General features: G+C 54.3%; 9 protein-coding genes across 9 annotated transcripts; 5 read left to right on the plus strand and 4 right to left on the minus strand.

Annotated features, from left to right (window-relative positions):
* Positions 1 to 262: 262 nt before the first annotated feature.
* BBA_06368 (uncharacterized protein) lies at positions 263 to 596 on the minus strand (the record flags this gene model as incomplete). Its single annotated transcript, XM_008601465.1, has 2 exons — positions 263 to 417; positions 560 to 596. The coding sequence occupies 2 exons, from the start codon at positions 594 to 596 to the stop codon at positions 263 to 265; spliced, it is 192 nt and encodes a 63-aa protein (XP_008599687.1).
* A 1,879-nt stretch (positions 597 to 2,475) lies between these two features.
* On the minus strand, positions 2,476 to 3,320 carry BBA_06369 (chromo domain-containing protein; the record flags this gene model as incomplete). The annotated part of the gene is made up of 2 exons (XM_008601466.1): positions 2,476 to 3,111; positions 3,162 to 3,320. 2 exons carry the CDS (start codon positions 3,318 to 3,320, stop codon positions 2,476 to 2,478), a joined length of 795 nt encoding a protein of 264 aa, XP_008599688.1.
* Positions 3,321 to 4,156: 836 nt separating this feature from the next.
* BBA_06370 (PH domain-containing protein) lies at positions 4,157 to 5,089 on the plus strand (the record flags this gene model as incomplete). The annotated part of the gene is made up of 3 exons (XM_008601467.1): positions 4,157 to 4,231; positions 4,280 to 4,497; positions 4,546 to 5,089. 3 exons carry the CDS (start codon positions 4,157 to 4,159, stop codon positions 5,087 to 5,089), a joined length of 837 nt encoding a protein of 278 aa, XP_008599689.1.
* A 995-nt stretch (positions 5,090 to 6,084) lies between these two features.
* On the plus strand, positions 6,085 to 7,486 carry BBA_06371 (ribonucleotide reductase; the record flags this gene model as incomplete). The annotated part of the gene is made up of 3 exons (XM_008601468.1): positions 6,085 to 6,114; positions 6,195 to 6,467; positions 6,539 to 7,486. 3 exons carry the CDS (start codon positions 6,085 to 6,087, stop codon positions 7,484 to 7,486), a joined length of 1,251 nt encoding a protein of 416 aa, XP_008599690.1.
* Positions 7,487 to 8,015: 529 nt separating this feature from the next.
* BBA_06372 (cyclin-dependent kinase G-1) lies at positions 8,016 to 10,496 on the minus strand (the record flags this gene model as incomplete). The annotated part of the gene is made up of 4 exons (XM_008601469.1): positions 8,016 to 8,417; positions 8,482 to 8,871; positions 9,053 to 9,896; positions 9,943 to 10,496. The coding sequence occupies 4 exons, from the start codon at positions 10,494 to 10,496 to the stop codon at positions 8,016 to 8,018; spliced, it is 2,190 nt and encodes a 729-aa protein (XP_008599691.1).
* Positions 10,497 to 10,910: 414 nt separating this feature from the next.
* Positions 10,911 to 12,608, plus strand: BBA_06373 (DUF185 domain-containing protein; the record flags this gene model as incomplete). The annotated part of the gene is made up of 4 exons (XM_008601470.1): positions 10,911 to 11,081; positions 11,141 to 11,410; positions 11,466 to 11,670; positions 11,722 to 12,608. 4 exons carry the CDS (start codon positions 10,911 to 10,913, stop codon positions 12,606 to 12,608), a joined length of 1,533 nt encoding a protein of 510 aa, XP_008599692.1.
* A 271-nt stretch (positions 12,609 to 12,879) lies between these two features.
* Positions 12,880 to 14,834, minus strand: BBA_06374 (Transmembrane receptor, eukaryota; the record flags this gene model as incomplete). The annotated part of the gene is made up of 7 exons (XM_008601471.1): positions 12,880 to 13,562; positions 13,615 to 13,857; positions 13,905 to 13,979; positions 14,029 to 14,392; positions 14,453 to 14,616; positions 14,672 to 14,705; positions 14,760 to 14,834. The coding sequence occupies 7 exons, from the start codon at positions 14,832 to 14,834 to the stop codon at positions 12,880 to 12,882; spliced, it is 1,638 nt and encodes a 545-aa protein (XP_008599693.1).
* Positions 14,835 to 15,421: 587 nt separating this feature from the next.
* On the plus strand, positions 15,422 to 17,291 carry BBA_06375 (cyclophilin type peptidyl-prolyl cis-trans isomerase/CLD; the record flags this gene model as incomplete). Its single annotated transcript, XM_008601472.1, has 3 exons — positions 15,422 to 15,448; positions 15,508 to 16,714; positions 16,780 to 17,291. 3 exons carry the CDS (start codon positions 15,422 to 15,424, stop codon positions 17,289 to 17,291), a joined length of 1,746 nt encoding a protein of 581 aa, XP_008599694.1.
* A 1,540-nt stretch (positions 17,292 to 18,831) lies between these two features.
* Positions 18,832 to 20,138, plus strand: BBA_06376 (glycine-rich cell wall structural protein 1; the record flags this gene model as incomplete). Its single annotated transcript, XM_008601473.1, has 2 exons — positions 18,832 to 18,961; positions 19,057 to 20,138. The coding sequence occupies 2 exons, from the start codon at positions 18,832 to 18,834 to the stop codon at positions 20,136 to 20,138; spliced, it is 1,212 nt and encodes a 403-aa protein (XP_008599695.1).
* Positions 20,139 to 20,312: the final 174 nt, after the last annotated feature.

Consider the following 20,312-nt stretch of genomic DNA (forward strand, 5'->3'; position numbering starts at 1 on the left):
CGTTATTACGCTTGTCAAAGTAATATCAGGCTCAGCTGTATTGGTTTTGAAAATTTCAGTGTTACTACCACATTGAGTGCACTTGGATTACTCTCATGCCAGCCCTATGCCATTATCATAGTGCTTAATCCCAATTGCGCAGCAAAAGTTGCCATCCTTCTCCCATGATAAAATTTATTTTGCTGTCGGCAAAGGTTCGCAAAGCCAAGCAAAGGACCCTTCCATGTCAAGTGATCCTTCAAGCATTGGGCAGGAGCAAAGACTAGGCGGTAATTATTAGCGGTATGGCTGTTTTAGTAAGATCCGCTGTTCCGCAAATAGATGCGCTGCGGAAAGAATCCGACCGGTGTTCATCGATCCACATCACCACCTTCTCAGCCAACTGTCTGGCAAGACCCCGTTCGGCTCCCGCATCAGCTGTTTTCCGGAATGATAAGATTAGGTAGTACCGCTAACTAGGTTATTGAGGCATTGACTCGCCAAGGCCGGTTCCGGTAAGTGCCCCTCCGGCTGGTCGGGAAGAAACCGACCGTGTTCATCGGTCCACACCGGAACCCACCTTTGCCATCCAAGCCCGGCCGGCCAGCCAGGACCATGTTGGACACATGCGATCGCTCAGTCTCTTCGCAAATGTTTCATCGTATCATCAACTGCAAAGTTTGAATCTGCGCCAAGCTTGTGTGCTTATATAACTGCGTGGACGGCTACGAATCAGCTTGATTCCCCATTATCCGTCTCAGCGCCAGGCCAACGGTCCGCGACGTTACCTAACGGCATGAAGATGAGGAAACTACCGGAAGTTCAATCGTCCTTAAATATATCTCTATCGATTTGAATTACCAATCGAACAATAAGCGACCTGATCACCTTCTCTTATCCCAACTCCAGCCTAAGCCGCCATATTCAGTTGAGGACAACACCCACAACAGTACCGTCATGTAGAAAAGCATGACATGGATCAGGTCTCCAACATCTTTTCTGGTTGCGCGACATGTCTCCCATGGTACACATTTCTATCGCCTTCGCATTATTTGTTCTCTTCCGCCTCTCCATGTTCAATTCAAGGTCTTTCGGGTTCACACACGCCAAACATCTCTGCGGGCCATATGTTTTCAGTTGCACTGTACCCTCATTGTGCGTTTGCGAACTAGGTGGCCTTCGAGTCAAAAACAAGAGAGCCCGTTGCCTCTGCACCCATGCTGGCCGCCATAAATAAACATTCATCACCAATTAGTTAGCCTTTTCCACACAACAGCACCCACTCAACAGATGCAACGCGGCATCGCTTTCCGCCCCCAGGAAAGATGTCTACACCCTGTGCAGTATTCTCCTTGTCCTCCGTCCCAATTCGAGAAAAAAAATAAGAGTTTACCTCTCATAAGCCCAATAAACAAAAACAAAGGGTCTGGCCGGGGATTGAACCCGGGACCTCTCGCAAGTTATTAAACTCAGGGTGGACCCTAAGCGAGAATCATACCACTAGACCACCAGACCGTGCCTATGATGGTGTATCGAGGCTGTTGTTATTGTTGAGGAGCCGTTACTTATTTTAGATTATATCGGTGGTATACTGATTTTTCTCGTGTGGGCGGGGCTGTGGATCTAATATGCTTCGATTTTCTTGGTTGGCTTTTATGGGCCACGTCTCTGAATGGCTGATTGATGGGACTCACCATTTTGCAGGGCTGCCAGGCGTGAGAGGTACCCTAGAGCTGTTATTCGGGAGGCGAAGCTGTACGGTGCAGTATCTGCGAGGTTTGGGTGTGGCTACGGATATTCAGTGTGTATCATCTACGAGGAGGTGATGCTTTTTGGAGGGGAGGTGGAGCTGGTGACGGCTGTGAAGGAACCGTGAGTGCAGCTGACGAATGCTGTTGTTCATCAGTGATAGCGAATTGTTGATGGTTGACAGTTAGCCAACCATTATGCGGATTAGGTCTAGAAGCTCCGAGACGACCAATTTCCGGACGGAGAAGGAGAGGAAAGCCGGCCGTAGTCTCGGCGCTCTTCAACCCACGCACGCAAGCCATACTGCATGGTGCGCGTTGCTGTTGCCGTCTTTTGCATGAATGCGTGACATCCATGTTCAGCCCAGTGGTGACTTGAGAACGTCAAGAACCAAGAGACGTGCACCAAAGGGTAACTGACTCACCTATACAAAGTTAATAAGAGCAATGTATCCGTGCAGCGCTCAATCAAGGGGTTTAAATTGATGTGCTGATGATCTGTTTGATTAGAATCAAGTATCCGTGCGGCTACAATGCTAATGATACAATAAAATCGAGGTAAAAGAGCAAAGACGGAAAGAAATTAGCAATCACAAAAGATCATGATAGACATAGAGTGCATTCACCACCAGTGACGCAACAAATCACAGCAACGCCTTATCAACGCCGTATCCTTCATTCGCAACACCGGTCCATGTCATTATCATTCCGTCGTGATACATGTTCCAACAGAAAACTTCGAGCGCATTCACTGTGCGCGACGCCGCTTCGGTCGCGGAAGACTGTCCCAATAATCGCTCAATATTTCGGGTGCCGCATCCTCTACGGTGCCTCGTGGCTCCCATGTATTCTCCTCTGGCCCGAAGCCGACCCATTCGACAAAGAGGCGCTTGCGGTCACGGCTGTGCTTGCGTATAGCGTGAATCTCGTAAAGACCAGGCTGTCGTGGGTTGTCGGGTCGTCCGCCCGGCTGCCCTCGCCAGTAGTCGAGCAGCGCCTGAGGCGTGTCGTCGTGCAGCATGGTCTCGGGCTCCCACGTGCGCTGTCCGTTCTCCCACTCGACCCGGATTTGTATAGAGTCGCCATCCCAGCGGTGATCGAGAAAGCGTTTGAATGCAAACTCCTTGTCTGCGCTGGGCGTGCCGGCGGCTGTAGTGTCGATACCTTCATCGGAAGGCCCAGCCGGTTCCGAGGTTACGTTCGTGGGCATCGAAGAGTCCATTGATCTCGAAGTCGGCCCAGATACATGCTCTAATGAACCGCCTACAACACTCTCGCTTTCGAGTATCTTGTCCCACATTTTGCGCCTCGGCGAGTTGGACAGCTTCCGCGCGGCCAGCGTGTCTCCTAGCCTAGGCGGGGTGTGCTTGACTTGCGCTCTGGGCTACTTCTGTCAATACCCCTGTCTCTTCAATCGAGGCCATGCTTACGTACAGTCATGTCAAACGCCACCGACTTGCGCGTCACGCGCCTAGGAGCTACGCGATTCTTTGTCGGCGTCGAGATGCCTTCTAGGCGGTCGAGGGCTTGACCATTGCGCGAATTGGCCGACTCCTTGAGGGGCGAAAATATGCTAGCCAGGATCGCATTCATGATTTTGCCGCGTTGCACCAGTCGGCGTGTAGTGTTGCCGGCTTCCTGCTATTGCGCATGTCGCAAGGCGTCTGCTCATCATGGCGCGTAGCTGGAACGCATCTACGCGAACACGAGACCCCACGTGATGGATCTGACAACGGCGCTCACAATCCGGTGAAGAAATATTCAGCTCAACCGAAAAGAAGAAAGAAAAAAAAAACTGCATATGATTATTATTATGCTAGATTATTGCCGTAAAGCAATTCTGCAAGCGTTATGGGATGCAACAATTGGCGCTAGAGCCCAAGAGGCAGCCCATGCAGACAAAAACTCGCAGAACATCACAGGCCTCATAGCAATGAACAAGCAGTAAGCTACTAACTAGAGCCACTTGGCCCCCCCAACACTAGGTCATAATCAGGGCAAAAGTCTGGACTGGGACTGGTCCTAGCAACAGCAATGCGTGGCTGGGTCTGGGTGTGGCTGGTGCACAGTGATCGCCAAATTACATCATCACTCGTGTCAACACCAGGGAACAGCTGCAGCTCATCAACTGCAAAACCGGGAATCGAGGCCTCCAAAACTGCGAATGGGCAAAAAAATATATTAACCGCCCCGAATTCCGTTGCGGATCATCGCAACATCCCGACTCTGCTCATTCACCATCGGCTTTTGCAGTGTTGAGTCTTTTTGGCTCTACCTAAGCGCCTGAAACCTGCGCCGCTCCTCCAGTCGTCTCACCCGCACGAGGCCGCCCAAGCTCCCTCCCAGTACAAGTACGCAGGCTAGTCCGCGCCAGCGCACTTCTTTCACTCGAACACAACCTTGCTATATACTTCACAAATACCCTCAAAATGACGTCCATGGTGGCAAAGATGGTGGGAAAAAAGATCCTGGGGGAGACGCTGCAGAATAAGTTCGGCACGGAGGTAGGGTTCTCCCTGCATCGGCAACGGCAGAAACTAACCACGCTATAGGATCCGTATTTCGAACAAGTTCCCGCGACCAGACTCAACGGAAAGCCGAGCACGACAAAGTTCAAAAAAGTTAGAAAGGCCTTGCCGCCAGGGCTCTCTGAGCATGATGGCAAGGTCCTCACAAAAGTCAAGCGTCGTGCGTACCGCTTAGACTGTGCTCTATTTACATTTTTGGGCATCAAGTTTGGCTGGGGTAGTGCCATTGGCTTGATTCCATTGTAAGTCTTGATACACGTGATGGATTGATAACCTACTGACAGTCCTAGTGCTGGTGATGTGGCGGATTGCCTTTTGGCGCTCATGGTCATGCGCACAGCTGACCACATCGAGGGTGGTCTGCCATTCTTCTTGAAATTTCAAATGATCCTCAACATTGCTTTTGACTTTGCCATTGGTCTGGTGCCGTTTGTCGGTGACTTGGTCGATGCCATGTTCAAGGCGAATACGCGCAACGCTGTACTGCTTGAGGCATATCTCCGTGAGCAGGGGCAAAAGAATCTCAAAAAGGGCAACCTGCCCATTCCCGCTGTCGATCCGAGCGATCCCAACGAGTTTGACCGCAACCGTGTGGAAGACCGACAAGACCGGCACGACCGCCGCGACGAGCCGCCTGCGTATCGTACACAAGGCGCGACCACTTCTCAGGAAGCTGGTGTCACTGGACCTTCGCGTGCTGGCACCGCACCTGTGACTGCGCCGCAGGAGGCTCGTGTTCGTGAGAGCCGAGGCTGGCTGGGACGCAGCAAGAAGCGACCAGACGATGTTGAAGTTGGCAACTCAAAGAGCAGCAAGCACAACCGTCGGGGATAATTGTGCGAGGCGGGGTCAGGGTCGAACAGGGTGGAACACATCGATTATCGAAAGGAGGCAACAAAATACTAGAGATACCCGTTGGGCGTAACGAAATTGCACGGCATCACGAATCATATGCAGAATTAGATAGGATTTTAATACACCATAAATTTCAAGTCTTTCGAGAAAATGCTTCGACTCAGTACAACCTCACGCAGACACACACTGTGTACGGTACAGAGCATCTTGATATATCCGTACTCGTGTCTCCGCCCTTGTTTGGCTGCGTATTCACGATGGATCTTGTGACAACATTTCGACTCACGGCCCATTTCCGACGTGCTCTCCGAGCTCACGCAAAACTGCTCGGTCCAGGGTCTCATAGGCCATCGGGCTGGATACGGCCCACCACTGGCGCGTGAGAATCGCATTGTTTGCTGATTGATAACTGCATTTGATGACGCTAGCCTGACCAAGGATACACGAGGCTTGCAGGGAGCCGTGTCTCGTCGAGTCGTCGCCCGGACAAAGCTTGCTGTTTGGCATGCCCAGACAAAGCTCGAGCTCCTTTCAGGGGGGCAAAGGGGGGCTGGTACGGCGCAGATACCTCGACGCGCTGGGTGAGCTTCACGCGTCGCGCATGCAAGCATCCTTAATTGAGGTGGCTGGAGCGTTGCGGGAGCATCTGGGGCTATCGGCTGTTGTTGGTACCGCGCAGGTACCTTGCAGCAGCTCCACTACCAGGGCAGCCAGCCATTTTTTAGCCAAAATGGCCCGCTAAACGAATGGAAAGCACTTACGGAAGACCCATGTCAAAACACGCTCGACGCGTTGGGCTGCACGTGATGGCGTTCTACTGCTTGTACAAAAACCTCTGACGCCACCAGCCAGTTGAAGTTGAACGTTATTCTCTACGCGTCTTCAATTCACGTCAGGCACTTAAATCCTAACGCCTTTTCGTCTTTAAGTCTTTGCTTGCCTCCTGTTTTTCAACTCACACATAACACTTCGGAATGGCTGCCCAAACAACTCCCTCGAAGCAGGTAAGTTCGCCGTCGACCCTTCACCGTCGTGTGAACCATGACCGCCGACAGCAATGCGACTAACACGTCATGCTACACAGGCTGCTTCTGCCATTGAGTCCTTCAAGATGGAATCTCCCGTCAAGAAGCTCGATTTCTCGTCCGGCAACAAGGAGAACCTCCCCGCCGATGCCTCCCTGGAGACCACCAGCACCGACATCATCGATCAGAAGCCCATTGCCATTGCGGCTAAGAAGGACGCCAAGGACGACACACCCGCTGTCGCACCTGGCATCAAGCCTGAAGAGGTTGACGAGCCTCTTCTCCAAGAGAACCCTCAGCGCTTCGTTCTCTTCCCCATCAAATACCACGAGGTATGTCTACACGCGTTTTTACGCGTAAAGTGGCCGCACAATGCATTGACACTAACAATCCTGCTCCATAGATCTGGCAAATGTACAAAAAGGCCGAGGCCTCATTCTGGACTGCCGAAGAAATCGACCTATCCAAGGATCTTCACGACTGGAACAACCGCCTCACCGCTGACGAGCAGTACTTCATCTCTCACATTCTCGCTTTCTTCGCTGCTTCTGATGGCATTGTCAACGAGAACCTCGTCGAGCGCTTCAGCGGTGAGGTCCAGATCCCCGAGGCTCGCTGCTTCTATGGCTTCCAGATTATGATGGAGAACATCCACTCCGAGACCTACTCCCTGCTCATTGACACCTACATCAAGGAGCAGGCTCAGCGCACGTATCTCTTCAACGCCATTGACACCATCCCCTGCATCCGCAAGAAGGCCGACTGGGCCCTTCGCTGGATCTCCGATAAAGAGTCCACCTTTGCTCAGCGTCTTGTTGCCTTTGCTGCCGTCGAGGGCATCTTTTTCTCTGGCGCCTTTGCCTCCATCTTCTGGCTCAAGAAGCGTGGTCTGATGCCCGGTCTGACCTTTTCCAACGAGCTCATCTCTCGTGACGAGGGCCTTCACACCGACTTTGCCTGCCTGCTGCACTCTCACCTCAACAACCGCGCCAGCAAGGAGATTATCAAGACCATCATCACCGATGCCGTTACAATTGAAAAGGAGTTCCTCACAGAGGCTCTGCCCTGCGGTCTGCTCGGCATGAACGCTACCCTGATGCAGCAGTACATTGAGTTTGTTGCTGATCGTCTTCTGGTCGCTCTTGGCAACGAAAAGATCTACAAGTCTACCAACCCCTTTGACTTTATGGAGAACATCTCCCTCGGTGGCAAGACCAACTTCTTCGAGAAGCGTGTCGGCGAGTACCAGAAGGCCGGTGTTATGGCCAGTGCCAGCAAAAAGGCCGATGACGGTACATCCCCTGACGAGAACAAGGCTGGTGGCGACTTTTCCTTCGATGATGACTTCTGAAAGAGTCGCTTCTACTTACACCACCATATACCCCCTCATTTTCTATGTCATGTATATTGTAAAGATGGTCGTCCACGGGTTGGATGCATGAAGAAACTCGGCGACTGCCGAAAAAAAGAGACTCTGCTTGGGAGGTTGGATTAACACGGCGTTCTGAGGATACATTTTGATTGTTATGGGAAACGGGAGCATCACGGGTGCTAATGGGTTCATGATTTGAGTATTTTAGCAGTTTTCTACCACGAATAATACATTGTGTGAAATGGTTCTGCTTTTGAGACGTGAAATGTCGTCATGTAGGGCGGCAGCGGTGTCGAATTCGCTTGATCTGCCCAATATGAGGCTTGCTATTCGGCTGCCAGCGACAGCTCTTAATGAACCCCATTGCCTCGCTATCATTATCGCATTGAATCTAGTGAGCAATATGTACCCCTGCATTGACTCGCATGTCATGAACCTGTCGTCTTGTCTTATTGTATAATGCGTAGCTACATTCCACCCCCTCCAGTGATCCCCCTCCCCACCGCGTCTATTTCTTGCCCTTCTTCTTCTTCTTGCCTCCACCGCCACCTCCCGCCGGCGCCGGCGTACTCTGCGCCTGCGGCTGCTGTGTCTGCTGGGGCTGCTTCTGCTGCTCCTCCTCAGCGGCGGCAGCGGCATCCGGCATGGATTCCTCCGGTGGCGCCTCGGGCAGCGCGGCCATGCTCCGGCCCAGCTGGCCCATGGCGGCGCCCATCAGACGCGACACCTCGGCCGCCTTGGTCGTGCGATACTTGAGCGTGACGCCGCTGCGGGGGTCAAATGTCTTGAGGACGAGCTCGGCGCGCGGCGGCTTCTCGGCGGTGGCGGGGCCGGTGGCGGGGGCGACATTGGCGGTGGATGGTTTGCGGCGCTTGACGGCCTTTATCGAGTATCGCGTTGTGATTTTGGTCTACGGTCCAAGTAAGCAATGCTGTTCGTGGAGAAGAGATTGAGGGGGGCGGGGGGTGACTTACGGTGGTAGGGCTGGCCTGAATCAGTAACGTGGACTGGTCCAGCCATTCCTGTCCGGTCTTGAAATATGGCATGATTGTGTGTGATATTTGGATTTGGTTCTCTTCGTGGGGTAGTGGGCTGTATTTTCGTGTTTGTGGTCTCGTGGTATCGTGGGCACGTCGCTGGCCCTCGCTCAGTCGGAGTTCCGACACAATGCCAATAGAATTTTCAAGTTTCTCACTTTTAGTCGTCGAGGAAGCTGTATGGGCGGCCACGGGCGCTGATACGGTGAGAGCGAGCTCGAGAGGCGGCGAAGCTGGGGTAGGTGTGTATGCGAGGTTCAGAGGTTTGGCGGGCGGTGGTGGGGATATGGGACAGACAAAATACTGGTGGGGCACAATCGGCGGTCTCTACAAGACGTTCGATGAGATGCTTTAATAATGGCTGTTTCTCGATTAGAAGGTTTTCAATTCCAATCATATTTCGCATGTTTAGATTGATTGATTGCTCAAGGTTCCATCTTATCATTGGGTATATACTGTTCCACCTGGCTATTCTATGTGAAATATCACTGCCCGCCTGGTATCAAACCATGCGCAAGCTGAATCCTCCACCGCGCTCTTCCTGGTCTCTGCCTTGCAAAATGCCACTCAAGTCCACATCACCCAGCGACGCCGCTTGCTGCCCCCGCACAGGAGCATTCGGCTCATGCCGCCGCCGTCGCTCCTGGCCAGCCTTGCTAGGGAATGTCGGAAACATGCTTTCCGGCTTGGGCTTTGGGTCCTGGCGAAAGTACTCGTGCTGCAGCATTTGCTTGGCGGATGGACGAGCGTCTGGGTCAAGCGCCAGAAGCTCCGTAAGCAGCGCAGCACCGGCGGACGTCATGCTGGGAAACTTAGCGCGTATCAGGGAGCCCGTGACGGCCGCCGTCTTGGGGAACCGCAGTGACCGCGCGTTGGGGAGTTTGCGGAAGCCGGGCCACGATTCTTCAGTCGGCACACCGCACAGCTCAAAGATCTTGGTCACTTGGTCCGCTTCATTAGCGCCCTGTAGGAGAGGCTCGCGGGCAATCAGCTCGCCAAAGATGCAGCCCACGCTCCACATGTCGACGGCGGTGTCGTATGCCTTGGCACCCAGGAGCAGCTCGGGCGCGCGGTACCAGAGTGTCACTACGAGCTGAGTGAGTTTGGGTGCGGGATCGCCCACGTAGCGAGCCATGCCGAAGTCGGCAATCTTGAGCTGGCCGCGATTGTTGAGCAGCAGGTTGGATGTCTTGAGGTCGCGGTGCAGTATCCAATTCTCGTGCAAGTAGGCCACACCTACAGTGAGCTGTTGCAAGAGACACTTGATTTCCGAAGCTAGAAACGGTTCCGGCATGTCGTCCAGAATGCTCTTGATATCATGCTCGACAAATTCGAGAACCAGAAAGATCGAACTACAAAGTATCAGAAAATGTAAGAACAAGACATAATAGTACGTACTTATCCATTCTGTTCACGTCGCTGCCAACAACGACTTCCTCGAGGGTGACGACATTGCGATGCTTGCAATCATGCAGAATCTGTATCTCTCGCAACCCAGTTACCGGCAGCCCGCTGCGGTCCGCGGGATCCAGCTTTAGACGCTTCAGCGCCACCACTTTGCCAGTGGCCCGTCGCGTTGCACGCGCAACCCAGCCATATGTGCCCTCCTCAATGTCGTTGAGCTTGTCGTAGTCTTCAACGCTGCTGCTGCGGCCCCACGAGCCCGTCTCGAAGCGCAGCAACTTTGCAGGCGGGCTTTGGTCGCCAGCCAAAGTCCCTTGACCATCTTTCGCGGTCTGCTCTGGTGTCAGCTTACGGCGCTTGGAAGGGTGCTGCTCGTCGTTGTCGCGCGAAGCCGCAGCGGCGGCCTGCCGTTCCCCCTCAAGTCTGCGCGCCTTCTCTGCCTTTTCTGCCTTTCTGCGTCGCTTTTCTTCCTTTTCTTGCCGAATTCTGGATTCCAGCTCAGCGTCTTCTTCCGTGTCCGCCCATCGAGATTTACCGGCCGTAGACATGTTGCTGCACGTCGGCGCGCGAGGCGCTGGGTTGAGCTTCCTAGGCTATACGTGCACTTGTCGTGTTGTCTCGCGATTTGCCGGAATTGAATCGTTGTGTAGATAGCTCAATTACCCCGCAAAGAACAACTCTGTCGCCTTTCAGTCGTCGATTCATTCCGTATACGTTCGCCGGTCGATGTAAAGTCCAAGATCGAAGCAAGCTGGTGGAGTTTCGTTACGCTGCCTGTTATCTTATCGTGGCGCGCATGTCCCCAGAAAAGCGCCCTGAGGTAAGCTCTCAAGCTCTCAACCTACAAGAGAGCCGCCGTCTTTCCAGAACTTGCACGTTACAGTCATATTTTTGCTTAATCGGCTCAGTTCAAATAGTTGCTGCTGAACTACTTACCCACAAAGTTCGGGCACTGGAACGCGATGCGCCGCGCTGTGGCCGCCGTTCCACGGCTTCTTACCCAGCGGCCCCCGACTGTTGCGCGCCCAAGACCAAGCTTTGCTGCACAGTGCTTCTCCTCATCTGCTCCGCACAGGCAAGAAGAAAGGAATTGGTCGACACCATTAGCTAAACAGCTTTCTGAAGCAATCTCGGTAAAAACAACAGTAGCATCGCTTCTCTCTTTCGAAAGTTACCGCTGACACTGCAACAGACAACAGGAACAGTCCCGTTGGCAAGCTTCATGCGCATGTGCCTTACCGGCGATGTGGGAGGGTACTACACTGGCGCGATTGGAGCGGGCAGGGACCAGTTTGGTCTCAAGGGCGATTTTGTGACATCGCCTGAAATCTCGCAAGTTTTCGGTGAATTGATTGGTATCTGGTTCATTGCCGAGTGGATGAGCCAAGGTCGGCCCAAGGATGGAGTCCAGATAATTGAAGTCGGACCTGGAAGAGGAACTTTGATGGACGACATGCTCCGTGTAAGACCAGTGGCGAGCAGTCAAAATGGAATCGAAGACTGACATTTGTCCCCAGACCATATCTCGCTTCTCAGCCATGGCTAACAGCATAGAAGCCGTCTACATGGTTGAAGCTAGTCCCGAGTTGAGGTCAGCCCAGAAAGACTTACTCTGTGGCCCTGGAACACCGACGACGGAATCCAAAGCTGGTTACCATAGCACAGGAAAACACAATAATCTTCCCATTGTCTGGACGCAGACTATCAAGTCCGTTCCTATGGGTACGCGCAAGATCAGAACCCAGGCCACCAAACTGTACTGACACGGCACAGAATCGAACAAGACGCCCTTCATCATCGCGCACGAATTCTTTGACGCGCTGCCTATACACATCTTCCAGTCCGCCAAAGTCGCCGCCAAGCCGCCGCCGCCCAAGAATTCCGGCAGCTCTTCACCACCAGCTCCCGCCCAACCAGAAGCCAGCACAGCCGCCGCTCCCAACATGGAATGGCGCGAGATGATGGTCTCGCCCACGGCGCCGGGCACCAGCAGCGCCGCCTCCTCCTCGTCCAGCTTCCGCTTCGACCCCAACGGCCCGCCCGCCGAGTTTGAGCTCACGCTCTCGCCGGGCACGACGCGCCACTCGCGATACCTGCCCGAGTCGTCGCCGCGCTATCGCAGGCTCAAGCCGACCGAGGGCGCCGTCGTCGAGGTGTGCCCCGACGCCGCGCTCTACGCCGCGGACTTTGCCGCCCGCATCGGCGGCACCGCCAAGCACCCCAGGGCCGATGGCACCGCGAGCGGCGCCGCCCTCATCCTCGACTACGGCCCCGCCGACACTATCCCCGTCAACTCGCTCCGCGGCATCCGCCACCACAAGACGGTCAGCCCCTTTGCCGCGCCCGGCCTCGTCGACCTCAGCGCCGACGTCGACTTTACCGCGCTCGCCGAGGCCGCCACCCTCGCGAGTGACGCCGTCGAGGTCCACGGGCCCGTCGCCCAGGCCGACTTTTTGGAACTCATGGGCATCAGGGAGCGCGCCGCCGCGCTGGCCAAGGGTGCGAGCCCGGAAGCCGCCGAGGCCATTGACAAGGCGTGCAAGCGGCTGGTGGACCGTGGGCCGAGCGGCATGGGCAAGGTGTACAAAGCACTGGCGATCCTGCCCGAGAATGACGGCCAGCGTCGGCCGGTGGGATTTGGTGGCGACGTGAGCAGCTAAGAGGACGATGGGGGCAGGCTGCCAAACCTGTCTGGTTGCGTGTCTACTAGTAAATAATTATGTCGAATGCTCATCACACTGTAAAATAAAAGCATAAAATGATACATGAACAAAGCAACCCCTGTTTTAGGAGTAGAACTATATGCCTATCATAAAACCAATTCGCAAAGGGGAACATGACTATTTCTACTAATGCCGTCTTTTTGTCATCTGTGATCCAAACCGTCTAGTTATAACACAGTAATGAAAAAGTCCATTAAGGAGACAAAAACTATTTTCTGTTTACAAGCTTGACATCCTCGTCGCTGTCATCAATGGAAAACCTGTCACCATCCTCCCCAACGGCGAAGATGGTCTCGCCCTCGATCGAATCACGAGGTACGCTGCGGGAAGGCTTTTGAATCGAGGCACCGGCGGCACCGGCGGATGTGATGCCGCTTGTCTGGCCAGAGGGGGCGCCGCCCGTACTGGGACCGGCACCAACGGGTTTCGTACCGCCAATATGTGCCTCTTCGTCTTCGTCTTCCGAGTCGCCCGGCATGCCTATCTCGCCAATTTCAAAGTTGCCATCATCGTCCTGGGCAATTTCATCGCTCATGGCGAAACGGCGGTTGTTGGCCGTGGGGCGCCAGACGTAGGCGACCCAGGCAACGTCGGCGAGGTAGACAATGTTAAGCCAGCCATCGAGAACGAACCAGCGCGTCTTCCAGTGGGACGGAACAAAGTCAATGTCGTGAACGGAGGCAAAGGTGAAGCTATTGATGAAGAAAAAGGCAAAGGTGACCAAGACGGTAATGAGAATGCACCACCATAGCTTCTTATACATGGACGCCTTGGCATGCTGCTTGCGTTCGCGAAGATCCTTGAGCGTGAAGTTGAGTGAGTTGAGTGTCCATACGTAGAATGCAGTGAGTGTGCCTGCCAAGGGGAGAACAATAAGTAGCACAAACGGTCCTATTGCAATGTAAGTACGTCACATCTATCAAGGATGAAAGAGAATTCCTACCAACACTCTCCGGGGAGGAGAGCAGGCTAGTAATGGCGTAAATGAGCCCGAACACAAAGTGAGCGGCAGCAAGATAGCGGACGTATATCATGGTGCGACCAAGCGTGGGCTTGACCACACCATATCCCATGCAGACGATGAGCAAAAGGAAAAAAGAAAAAGAATTTCTCGCTGCATTCAGAATGGCGACAACGATGAGGAAAGCCTTGGCGCCAGCATTGGAGCCGTGTGTGTTTTGGAAGTCTAAGCAGTTAGCTTGTTTGCAATGCTGGCCGAGCACAGGTTCATACCATAGAAGCCCCAAGTCATGAGCATTTCAACGACCAAGAAAACCAGGATCGCTGTGATGTAATTTTGCACAGCAACTAAATACTGTTAGAAGGTCGCTCTGCAGGGCAGGCAGAGGAAGCTTACGGATGTCGTGGCGATGCTGATAGTAGAGGAAGCCCCAATATACTGCCATTAGGGCGTAAAGGATGCTCATGCCGCCGTAGAATGGGAGCTTGGGAATTTGCGTGGCCGATATCTCTCCAAAGGCGTTGCGGAATTCTGCGACTGCGGAGTATTCATCGACGTTGAAGCCCTGAGTAAAGAGGCAGTAGTAACCAGTCTCTTTGATGCTGTATCGAATGGGGCCGGAGGATTTGAGGTGGATAGCCTTGGAGAGAATGAAGGCTCTCGACTTTTCAGTGGCGTTTTCTGCCAATATAAATTCGCCCAGATCAGTCGAGTTACAAGTGCCGCTGTTTATATAGTCCTGGTTGCAGGGAACAAGATTCTAGCAAGATGCGTGTTAGATAGCGTTGACGTAAAAGCTGAGTGTTATCGCGATTCCTACATTTTCGCCATTTTCGGAGGGAACGCCCACAAAACTTTTATCCTTCCACTCGAATATCACAAGACTGACTGTAGGATCGTCGCCTTGGGGAAGGGTATTATTTAGGAACTTGACGAGGATGAATGGGTCGACGGGACCGCCCCACGACTTTTTGCTATACATTCCTATTTCATATGTTAGCGTCAAGTACAGTAGTATTGATACAGAAGTGGCATGTACCAGCGCAGAATTGTTGGCCGTCCCTTGACTGGTCCTGTTCGACACGTCAGCGCGAAAGCCCCTAGCTGTGTTGGGCCGATGTTATTACTATGCCGACTTCCAGCGCCTGGGTCATTGTCCAGAGGGACATGCCCAGGGCAAGAAGGCCTAGTATCGACCGCATTTCTATGGCCGATTATCGCCTCGGACGGTGCCTCGGTGCTGGGCAGGTTGTGAAGCTTTGTTGCAGGCGTGGGGGGGTATGCGCTGTCGGGAAGCTGTCGCTGGTGGCGTAGCGCGAATGATGGGCCGTGGTAGCTCGCGCCGCTAAGCTCGGCAGGTCATGCCGCGATGTCGGCGAAGTTCAGATCGAGAGTGAGGTTAGTGCGGCTGGATTGTTGTCGTTGAAATGCTGCACCTAATGCGATGGAAAAAGAATTGGAGTCGGATTGCATGCTGCAGCTGGAAGAAAGAGATGTGGCAGCTTGACAAACCGACAGTGGGCAGCACGTTGTTGGAGGTATAGTGGGTCAGACTAAGTGCACCAGCGCATGGTGGACAGATGGATGCTACATGGATTGGGTCTTGACTCTAGCAGCAAGCTAGGTAGGGAAAGATTAAACAGCTACTCCGTAGCGAGGTTGCTGTACCAGTAGCTGAGCTGAATGCCGTCTATCGATAACCTTTGATGCCGCCAAAGATTGCCGCTTCTCATGACGGTGACATAATTACCCGCCTTCAATTTTACACCACCGCGAACCAACTGTCGACATGGGCAAAGGCACGGATAAGCTCTACGTAAGGCTGTGCTGCATGCTTAATAATTGAATCTTCCACATCGCTGACACTCTTTGCAGATCACCCACTCCGAGTGGTCGTCCTCGGACGCCTACTCTGCCAGCGTTGGCGCCGGTGCCTCGTCGCGCAATGGCAAAGATGGCGTGCCTTTTCGCAAACTGCCCTTCAACTTTTGCGCCGCGAGTCTGCAGCCCTTTAAGAACCCCGTGTGCACGCCCGACGGCACAATCTTCGACGTCGAGGTGATATCCGCGTGGCTCGAGAAGCACCCGAATCAGAACCCAGTCGATGGCGCGCCGCTGCAGAAGCGCGACCTCATCAAGCTCAACTTTGCGCGCAACGCGGAGAGCGATGCGCGCGGCGCCGGCCTAAGCGACGACAAAGGCGACCTCGTCGACCCCGTCACGTACAAGGTGTTTACCGACAACACGCACATTGTGGCGCTCCGCCATGGCACCTACGCAAACGTATTTGCCTGGGACACGGTCGACCGCATGAACATAAAGGCCAAGGTGTGGCAGGACCTCGTCGACGATGAGCCATTTACCCGCGCCGACATCATCACGCTGCAAGACCCGCATAATGCCGCGCGCCGCAACCTCGACCAGTTCAAGTACCTCCAAGACGGCGAGGGCGCGCAGCTGAGCAGGAGCCAGGAGGAGGAGCGCGGCGAGAGCGGCATCAACGCTCGCGCGCTCGGCAGCATGGGCGACAAGGTGCTCAAGGCGAAGGCGGCCGTCGAGAAGGCGCGCAAGGCTCGCGAGGCCGGCGGCGACGTCAACCGCAGCGCCGGCGCGCTGGCCAAGACGGGTGCGGGGACGGTGTCGGCGGCGACGCGAGAGAGCATGATTAAGGAGAAGAAGCTGGCGGCCAAGGCGGCGGCGTACACGACGGGAAGGGCGGCGGCGAGCTTCACGAGCACTGGCCTGACACCGGAGACGAGCGGCGAGCGCGCTCTACTGACGGACGAGGAGTTTATGCTCAAACCAAAGCGCGTCAAGAACAAGGGCTACGCGCGGCTGGAGACGAACCTGGGCGACCTGACCTTGGAGCTGCACACGGACACAGCGCCCAAGGCGGTGTGGAACTTTGTCAAGCTTGCGCAAAAGGGTTACTACAGGGACGTGGCATTTCACAGGAACATTCCCAATTTTATGATCCAGGGCGGCGATCCCACGGGGACAGGGCGCGGCGGCGCGAGTATCTGGGGAAAGTACTTTGACGATGAGTTTGACGGTCCGCTGACGCACAATGCCCGCGGCACAGGTATGATTTACTCAGCACTTCTCCTCTAAGGGCTCAGCCCAAATTTAACAAGGAGACATTTGCAGTATCCATGGCCAACAAGGGCAAAAATACGAACTCGAGCCAATTCTTCATTGCCTACAAGGCCGTGCCGCACCTCGACCGCAAGCACACCATCTTTGGCACCGTTGTCTCGGGGCTCGACGTGCTGGCCAAGATGGAGGACGTACCAACAGACGGCTCCAGCCGACCCCTGCACAAGATTGTCATCCGTGACGTCGCCGTCTTTGTCGATCCGTTTGCCGAGTTCCAGGCGCAGCACCAGCAGCAGGAGCGCGACGAGGCGCGTCGGAAAGAGGTGGAGCGGCAGGGCGGCGAGGACGCAGACAGGACGACGTGGACGGGGAAGCGGATACGTGCCGATGGGACGGTTGCGCCGGCAGACAGCAAGGAGACGGTGGGCAAGTACCTCAAGACGACGACGACGATGCCGGCGGCAGGGGACGAGGCGGAGGTTGGTGATGAGTGGACAGAGCCGGAGCCGGCGAGGAAGAAGATGCGTGGGACGGGGGGGTTTGGTAATTTCGATGGCTGGTGAGGAGTAAAGGATGAGATTGTGAAGAGAATTGTGCATGTATTCCCGCGCTTTGTTCTTGCATGATGGGAGATTTAGATTGATGGAAAGCGTTATAGGATGATTGACTATGCTCACGGTCTAGCGTGACGGATCAGCAGTAAACAGAATCAAATATTCAAAGATTGAAATTTCTGCTATGATGGTACAGAGGTTATGGGTTTGCCAGCCGAAGAGTTGCTCCGGTCCTTGCATTCAGCAGCTCCCTTGGCGGATTTAGATGCCTATCTGGACGTCTATCTCTACAATAATGGTTCATTCGTTCACAGACAAATGGGGGGGGTCTCTGTTTTATTGATGAGCAATTACGGATACCTATTTCCAGAATGCCTACTCAATCCACACTTTTCTCCACCTACCTTACCTTGTTCTTATCGCCAAGTCTCATCGCCAACTGTCATCGCCATCGTCCCGTTGCATGGCCAAATCTCAGCTTCAACGTCCCTCTTGTTACCCGCCCTTTTTTTCTCATTTCATTCATGCTTGTGCATCTTAGCCCATCTCGTCATTTCTCCACATAGTGAACAAGGTCACATCCATGGCTCCAAATTCGCCAACTAGCCTGGCACTTGGGAGCCAGAGCCTCATCCAGCCCCTCCCCCACCTTCAAAGTGTATGACGTCGGCGCCGTTGCCAAACCTTTCTTTGACGGGGGATGCCAACACCACGAATAGAGAGGCCCTTTTTTTACCTGATTATGCACCTCATCGCCGATGTTGCCTTGCTTTCTCCTTTTCACTGTGTGCCGTGTCACTTGTTTGACCAAGCTTGACGGAGAGAACAAGCCTGACGACGCCCGCAGCTTGTGTTGCTTGTGCACCTCCGTTCCAATGTGCCAATTTACTAAGTAGACAACAAGTTGATTATCCGTAAGTGTTTGGCAAATCATGACAGAGTCGCAAACTTTACTCGCTCCAGCGCACCTGCATTACCCGCATCTTACTACGCCATCATGACGTGAACCTTCTCCCCCTCCGCCCGCACAACATCCCATCAGCTGAAACGACTTCCTCTTCCTCTGCCTGCACCCGTAGTCTGATCAGACGCCCAAGAAAACCGGTTTCCTCCACGCCAGCAAAACCGTATCCCATTATCGCCCTTGTCTCGACCAACCAGCCGACTGTATTACCGCTGACGCACGCAGCCTTCTAGTCTACCCGTTTCGCTTCCCATTTCGCCTCATCCAGTGTCCTACGCCACTACGTCAGAGAGCGCAAACCTCGTGCCCCGATCCCGCTCCCTCCGTAATAGCTAGTATTAATAGACAACCATACTCGACCTATTCCATTTGCGTTCCTGCCCTCTAGAATTGCAACTTGAAACAATTCAATTCATTGTTGGATACCCCGTAAACTTCTCTCCTCGCCCGAACCACAAGACCAAAACGCATCCCGTCTCTTTCTCAAGGCAAGCCAGCTCATTCATTACTTTGTCTCATCGCACTACTGCATTGTTGCTCATATTCTAACACACGTACTGCTCCTCAACCGAGATAGTACTAATCATGGATACCGTTTCCCAGATGGCCACCACTGCGGCCAAGTATGTCTTTGGCGACTCTGCCAACCAGGAACCTCTCTCCGGCACTCAAGGCGACGTAAGCAAAGGCGAACCCTACGATGCCGGCAACCTGGGTACGTCCAAAACACGTTTCTTGTCCTTTGTTGTTCTTTATTCCATATTCCTCCGCATCCCAAAACGATAACAAGACATTAACAAGGACTCTCAGACCCCAGTGACCAGGAACGTCTCCGTCAAGGCCTTAGCGGTGCTGAGTTCCGCGACGTAAACTCGTCCAACACCACGGCCACCACATCATCCTCCGACAAGCCCGTTGACACCAAAATCACCTCCTCCTCCGCCTTTGGCGGCGTTTCCAAGACCGAAAACACCGGCCCCATTACCACAGCCACAAACGCCGCCGACGACGCTGGCTTCACCCACCCTCAGCACGATATGTCTGCCCCCGGCCGGAGCAGCCCCGGGCAGGGATTTGCCGGCGGCGTCACCACCGCGACGAACCGCACCACCGACAGCGGCTTTACCACGCCGGGGCAGGACATGGGTGGCAGTGCCCGCAGCACGTCTGGTTTGGAAAGCAGTCACAGCCCCTCTGGCTTGGACAACATCCGCAGTGTTTCTGGCCTAGACAGCACCCGCAGCACTTCTGGCTTTGACAACAACAGCAGCAGCAGCAGCAGCACCAACAAGCAGAGTACATCTACCCAGAACTTAAATACCACCGGCCAAAACCTCACCGACCAGAACCTCGACAGCTCGCGCGATGTCTCTACCTCCAACATTGACAGCAAGAGCAAGCCCTCCAAGTCGCCCTCAGCCGACGCCAACGACGAGCCTTCCTCCGTCGACGTGTCCGGCCCCGGCCCGCGTGATCTCTCCACCGTCGCGCGCGAGCATGGTGGCGACGCCGGCAGCCACCGAGGCTCCGAAACCACCTCCACCAGCAGCGGTAATAAGCAGTCCGACAGCGGCGCCGGCGCCGGCGGTAACCTGCCCGCGGACAGGAGCCAGGAAAAAGGCACGGGCGAAGAGTACGTCAAGTCGAGCGGGCTGCAGGCAGACGGCGGCGATTTTGACGCCACCAGGCCCGGGGCGGGCCGCGAGGCGGACCGGCTAATGGAGCAAAAGGGCATCACCACGGCTGCGGGGGCGGGGGCGAGCGGTGGTGCAGCGGTAGCAAAGGGTAAGGATGGCGCGGAGCACAAGGCGCGCGGTAACAGCGGCAGCGGGGACAGCAAGGAGAAGCATGGCCTCGTGGACAAGATTAAGGAGAAGCTGCACAAGCACTAAGATGGGGAACGAGATGAAACGATGTATATATTAGGATTTCTAGTAATGAGGTGGAAGAGCCATTTCAGAATGAAGGCTCTAATGAGCATCATGTTTACGACTTTTGAGCAATACGAATTTTGAAACATTTCCATTTTCTTGACGCTGTTCATAATAGACCAGATCCTGGTACAT

The sequence above is a fragment of the Beauveria bassiana genome (assembly GCF_000280675.1).
Source record: "Beauveria bassiana ARSEF 2860 unplaced genomic scaffold BBA_S00018, whole genome shotgun sequence".
NCBI lineage: Eukaryota > Fungi > Ascomycota > Sordariomycetes > Hypocreales > Cordycipitaceae > Beauveria > Beauveria bassiana.